Genomic DNA, 6,920 nt, shown 5'->3' on the forward strand with positions numbered 1-6,920 from the left:
CATATATATATATATAATATATATATATATATATATATATATTATATACATACATACACCCATAGGCATATAAAGATGGAACCTGTATATATATTTCTGCTTGCATAAGCCTTTAAAGCCAGTCAGAATATGATACTTTAGTCGACTTAAGTCTTAAACCTCCAACACACCAACACACACACTTTCTCACACCATACAAATATATTTATATATACCATAGAGACAAACCTATGTATATACATATCTAATATATTATATATATATATATATATATATTAATGTATATGTATATGTATATACATAGGTTTGTGTCTATGGTATATATATATAAAAGAGCAATACATACACACACACACACTCAAACACACATGGACACCCGATATACACACATATTTCTACGCATGTGTATGAACATAACAGCTACTCAAGGGAAATACGGGTGTTAGGTTTTTATCAAGGGTGGGGGCAAGGCGGACCAAGGCTGACTTTGTTTTTGCAGTTAAGCCTGGGTAAGCTACGCAGACAGGGTAGAATGTAGTTTTTGTAAGATATGTAGCTAAGGAAAGCAAAAAACGGGTGGATACTCGGGTTAGGTGGGAAGGAGAGAAGGGTGTGTGTGGGTGTAGACAGCGTGAACATCCAAATATAACAAAAATTTCAGAGATATGTCTATCTATCTATCTGCCTATCTATCTATCTGCCTATCTATCTATCTATCTATCTATCTATCTATCTACTATCTACCTACCTATCTATCTATCTATCTACCTACCAACCTACCTACCTACCTACCTACATACCACCTACCTATCTATCTTTCTATCTATCTATCTATCTATCTATCTATCTATCTATCTATCTATCTATCTATCTATCTATCTATCTATCTATCTATCTATCTATCTATCTATCTACCTACCTACCTACCTACCTACCTACCTACCTATCTACGTACCTACCTACCTACCTACCTATCTATCTTTTTAAGAAAAGCTCTACCTTGTAATTTGTCCCGTGTGTGCAGCCCTGTGTGGCTAACAAAGAAACATATCTATCTTTTTATACATATTCACAGACATATATCTATATGTATGTATATAGATAGATAGATATATAGATAGATAGATAGATAGATAGATAGATAGATAGATAGATAGATGGGCAGAGAGGCAGATTAGATGGATGGGTAAGTGGGTGGGTGGATAGATAGACAGACAAACAAACAGAAAGATAGAAAAATGGACAGGCTAAACTTTAGACTATCCATTTTTCTTTAGACTCTGAAGTGTTTTATGTATTTCGAGTAAGCAACGACAGGTGCTGCGCAAAAATAAAGACAGACAGACAGGTAGACAGATAGCTAGATAAGAGTAGGTAGGTAGGTAGGTGTAGGTAGATAGATAGATAAATAGATAGATAGATAGGTAAATAGATAGGTAGGTAGGTAGGTAGATAAACAGATAATAGATCTATATATATTATACATGGACGCAAATACTGAAACATTTGCGTGTATATTACATAATTGAATTTCAGGTGAAATCAAGGTATTAAGTTTACTGAAGAATAAATAAATGTGCTAGGACGATTATTTTGCTTTTCTTTTAAACAAAAGCAAATAGTAGACTTGTACATAAAGGTACATACCAACACATATATGTAATATCTCTCTCTCTCCACACACATATATATATATATATATATTGGTAGGTAGGTAGATAAATTAATATACATATATATGCAGTTCATACATGCAAGATGTAAGTGTATGTAAATTAGAGATGTATTATATATATATATATATATACTATATGTATATGTAATATAATATATATAAATTATACACATAGGGAATCTACACCTAGGGTGAAGATACCCTAGGTGTAGATTCCTTATGTGTATAATTAATAGGCTTTTTGACAAATTTTTTGCACGTTAGACCACTGGAAATGTAAATTTTGATTGAATATTTGTAAATTTAATTAAATTTCATTCCCTTTTTGATATATATATATATATATATATATATATATATATATATATATATATATATATATTTCTATATATATCTACCATCCATCCATCCATGTGTATGTATATATAATATATATATATATATATATTTTGGGTGTGACATGTTGAACCACTCAAACTTTTTTTAATATTAAGAAGTAATTTTCAGTTTTTTTTGGTTCAATATATTCTGAGCTAGCTGGCTACATACATACATATATATATATACATATATACACGTGCGTGTGTGTGTGTTTATGACTAATATGACTAATCAGGTATAAAGTTTATCACGGGGAAGCCGACAGACTTGCCTTTTTTTTTCTTTTTTTAAAGCAAGGCTGGGCTGGCAGCTTTGCAGTTAGACGGACAGGTAGGTAGATAGCAGGTAGGTTGGCAGGTTGGTAGTTACTCAGATTGGTAGATAAGATAGTAATAGTTATTGCACATGCTTTATATCCAGTGAGATAGCAAAAATAAAGAATTTGGGGAGCTTTATATACATATGTACATACTACAATACATACACATAGACATATATATATTATAACATATATATATGTATATAACATATATAATATAATATATATATATAACATATATATATATAATATATATATATAACATATATATTAACATATATATACAACATATATATACAACATATATATATATATATACAACATATATATATATATATACAACATATATATATTATACAACATATATATATATATATACAACATATATATATATATATAACAAATATATATATATAACATATATTATATATACAACATATATATATATTACAACATATATTATACAACATATATATATATAACATATATAATATATATATACAAATATATGATATATATATATAATATATATATATAATATATATATATATAATATATAATAACATTATATATATATAATATATATAACATATATATATATATAACATATATATATATATATAATACAACATATATATATAATACAACATATATATATATAACATATATATATAACATATATATATATATATACATATATCTATATTAACATATATATATATATATATACACATATATATATATAATACATATAATATATATAGATAATATATATAATACACACGCACACGCAAACATATATAGAGGTGTTTGTATGTGTGTATTCATTGAGTTTTAGTCACTAGACTGCGCCCATGATGGGGCACCGTCTTGAAGGGTTTAAAGAAACGAATCGACCGCAGTACATAAGTATGTATGCATCCCTTTGATATATTTCAGCCGTAGGGCTGTGGCCATGCTGGGGCACCACCTACAAACAAATATACATACATACATACATACACAATCGGATAAGAGCAGACAGGTTGAATAAATAAATAAAATAAATTGTTTAAAAGGTCAGCATGTCTTACCTTCTGTCTTTTCTGAGTGGGCTGCCACTCCTACCTTGACCACCACCACTGCTATTCAACATGTTGCTGATGTTGCTGATATTGCTGCTGTTGATGATGATGCTGCTTGTTTTGCTCTTTTCCTGACCACTACCACTACTACTAACACTAACGTTGCCATTAGCAATAGTAGTGGTAGTAATTGTAGCACTGGTCGATTCTGTAGTGGTCGCCTTGGAAGCATCATCATCATCATCATTAATAGTAGTAGTAGTGGTGGTGGTGGGGGGTGTCGTACTACTACTAGCGGTAGCAACACCACTAATAGTAGTACTACTAGTGGTAGTGGTGGTAGTATCATCGCTTCCAGTATCGGTAGTGGTTGTAGTGGTAGAATTAGTGGTTGTAATTTCCTCCAAAACGCTTGGTGAGTCCTCCGTGATGACATTCACCGTCTCGTCGATGCGGACCGACTTGCGACCGGGTGTCTGTCGGTCCGGGGTTCGAATCCAGTCGTCGCCGGTCTCTTCGATGCAGACGACATCGCGTAGACTTTCGCCCTTTTCCGTCTCTTTTTTTCCAAATCCTCCTTCTTCTTCTTCTTTCGCAATTTTCGTTCCCACTTCTACCCATTCTTTCACGACCTCTTCTACTTGTTTTTCTTTCACGGCCGCCGCCTGCCTGACTTCTGCTTCTCGCTCTTTCACCATTGTCGTCGCCGGTTCGATCTCGACTCCCAGTCCACCGCTTGTCGTCGTCGTCATCATCATCTCGTCGACACCGCCAACACCAACTCCTACACTATCGCCTTGAACTTCGACCTCCATGAGTCCTCCACCCGATTCCAAAACACCCGCCGCCGTCGATGACGACGACACCGTCGCCGCCGCCGATGCCGCCGCCTCCGCCATCGCCTCTTCCATCGCCGCTTCCACCACCGCCGCCGCCGTCTCCGTCTTCTTCATCATTTCAGCCGGTGACGGCTGTTGTTCTTGTAGTTGTTCTTGTTCTTCTTCTATCGGTCGTCTTACCGCTTCTATTATTTCTTCTTTTTCTTCCACTGTTATCTCTGACGTTGTTGAACTTATTGCTGTTGTTGTTGTGGTCGTTGCTCTGAAGTCATTAACCCCGTCTTCAACAACACCGACAACGGCTTCCCCAACGCCTCCTCCATAAGCTTGTAGGTCGTTCGGCGCGAAATCGTCAAGCTTATTGTGAAGGCGGCGGAGATCGTCATCATCATCATCACCAGCATCAACATCATTAGCAGCATGAGCGTCAAAAACACCGTGATCACCGCCACCGCCACCACCATAACCAACATCGTTATCATTGTTATTATGATAATCGTGTTGTTCTCGTTGCTGGAGGTGGTCGTGGAGGTCAGCCGGTGGTGTTGGCGACGGCGGGGCCGGAAGTTGGGGTTCGACATGGTTCACTTCTACGTCCACCGCTTTTTCTCTCACTACTTCTTCCACTTTCTCCCGGTCCTCCGTCGTCATCGGCGACGGGGTCACCACCAACTCCTCCTGCGCTGCCACCTCCTCCACCGCCGGCGCCACGGTCTCCACTACCGCCGTCGCCGCCGCAGTCTCCATCGCCAGAGCCTTTTCTTCCACCACTTCTCCTTTTCCGACTCCCTCTCCATCCTCCTCCGCCTCCTTCTTGATGCTGTTCTTGTTCTTGTTCTTCTTCTTCCTCTTCTTCTTCTTCTCCGCTCCGGCCACCGGTTTCGAATCCACGCCGTCCTGTTGCTGCTTCTTCAGCAAACACATCGAGGCATCATCGTTGTCGTCGTCCTCGCCTTCAATCACCTCCGAAACATTATTAAACTCGTCACTATTATTATTGTTAATACTCGTGCTTAGGGCATTGTTGGTGATGTCGTCCGGCGGCAACAAACTCGTAACTTCGCTGCTATCCTCCATCTTAAAACAACTGAGACTTCTTTTCTCTTCTCTCCTTCCTTCCTTCCTTCTCTCTTATCTTCCTCTCTTTTATCTTTTTCTCTCTTCTCTCTTTATCTACACGCTATCCTCTACACCAAAGTTTTCATTCACTTCTTGCTAGCTGCTGCTGTTGGCCTCTACTACCGACAAGTTACAACTGCTGCTGATTACTCTAGCTGCTGCTGCTGCTGCCGGCCGCCTCCCTCTCCCCCCCTTCTCTCGTTCTCATTACTAGTACTTCTAATTCTACCACTACTACTACTCGCACTGCTGCTGCTGCTCCTCCTGATGATGATCCTGAACTGTTACCGCTTATACTTTCACTATGTCGCTACTGCTGCTTGTTGAGTGTGAGTGTGGGTATGTGCGCATGTGTTGCGGGTGTAAAATTTTGTTGTTTGCGGCGGCGATGGTGGAAGGGGTGGTGTTACAACGGTATGCACGTGTGTGTGGTACGTATATATATATATATATATATATATATATATATATATATAATATTATAATATTATATATATATATATATATGGGTTGTTGGTGTGAATGGGGTATGTGTAATGTCTGTGTGGTATATATATATGTATGTTGGTGTGAAAGGCGGCGAGCTGGCAGAAAACGTTTAAGCACGCCGGGTGAAATGCGTAGCCGTATTTCGTCTGCCGTTACGTTCCGAGTTCAAATTCCGCCGAGGTCGACTTTGCCATTCATCCTTTCGGGGTCAATAAATTAAGTACCAGTCCACGCACTGGGGTCGCTGTAATTGACATAATCTGTTTGTCTGTCCTTGTTGTCCCTCTGTGTTTAGTCCCTTGTAGGTATAAAGAAATAAACGTTAGCACGCCGGGCGAAATGCGTAGTTCAAATTCCGCCGAGGTCGACTTAACCTTTCATCCTTTCGGGGTCGATAAATAGTACCAGTTACGCACTGGGGGTTGATATAATCGACTTAATCCCTTTGTCCTGTCCTTGTTTGTCCCCCCTCTGTGTTTTAGCCCCTTGTGGGTAATAAGAATAAGAAACGTTAGCACGCCGGGCGAAATGCGTAGCCGTATTTCATCTGCCGTTACGTTCTGAGTTCATATTCCGCCGAGGTCGACTTTGCCTTTCATCCTTTCGGGGTCGATAAATAAAGTACCAGTTACGACACTGGGACGATATAATCGACCTAATCCCTTTGTCTGTCCTTGTTTGTCCCGTCTGTGTTTAGCCCCTTGTGGGTAATAAAGAAATAAGAAACGTTAGCACGACGGGCGAAATGCGTAGTTCAAATTCCGCCGAGGTCGACTTTACCTTTCATCCTTTCGGGGTCGATAAATAAAGTACCAGTTACGCACTGGGGGTTGATATAATCGACTTAATCCCTTTGTCTGTCCTTGTTTGTTCCCTCTGTGATTAGCCCCTTGTGGGCAATAAAGGAATAAGAAACGTTAGCATGCCGGGCGAAATGCGTAGCCGTATTTCGTCTACCGTTACGTTCTGAGTTCAAATTCCGCCGAGGTCGACTTTGCCTTTCATCCTTTCGGGGTCGATAAATTAAGTACCAG

The 6,920-nt window shown here is 38.4% G+C and overlaps 1 protein-coding gene across 1 annotated transcript; it reads right to left on the reverse strand.

Annotated features, from left to right (window-relative positions):
- Positions 1-3,735: 3,735 nt before the first annotated feature.
- Positions 3,736-4,137, reverse strand: LOC115230889 (the record flags this gene model as incomplete). Its single annotated transcript, XM_029801001.1, has 1 exon — positions 3,736-4,137. A coding segment is annotated over exon 1 (402 nt), but the record flags the coding sequence as incomplete, so codon positions are not given.
- Between the last annotated feature and the right edge of the window lie 2,783 nt (positions 4,138-6,920).

This window comes from Octopus sinensis, unplaced genomic scaffold, assembly GCF_006345805.1.
Source record: "Octopus sinensis unplaced genomic scaffold, ASM634580v1 Contig16712, whole genome shotgun sequence".
In the NCBI taxonomy this organism is placed as follows: domain Eukaryota; kingdom Metazoa; phylum Mollusca; class Cephalopoda; order Octopoda; family Octopodidae; genus Octopus; species Octopus sinensis.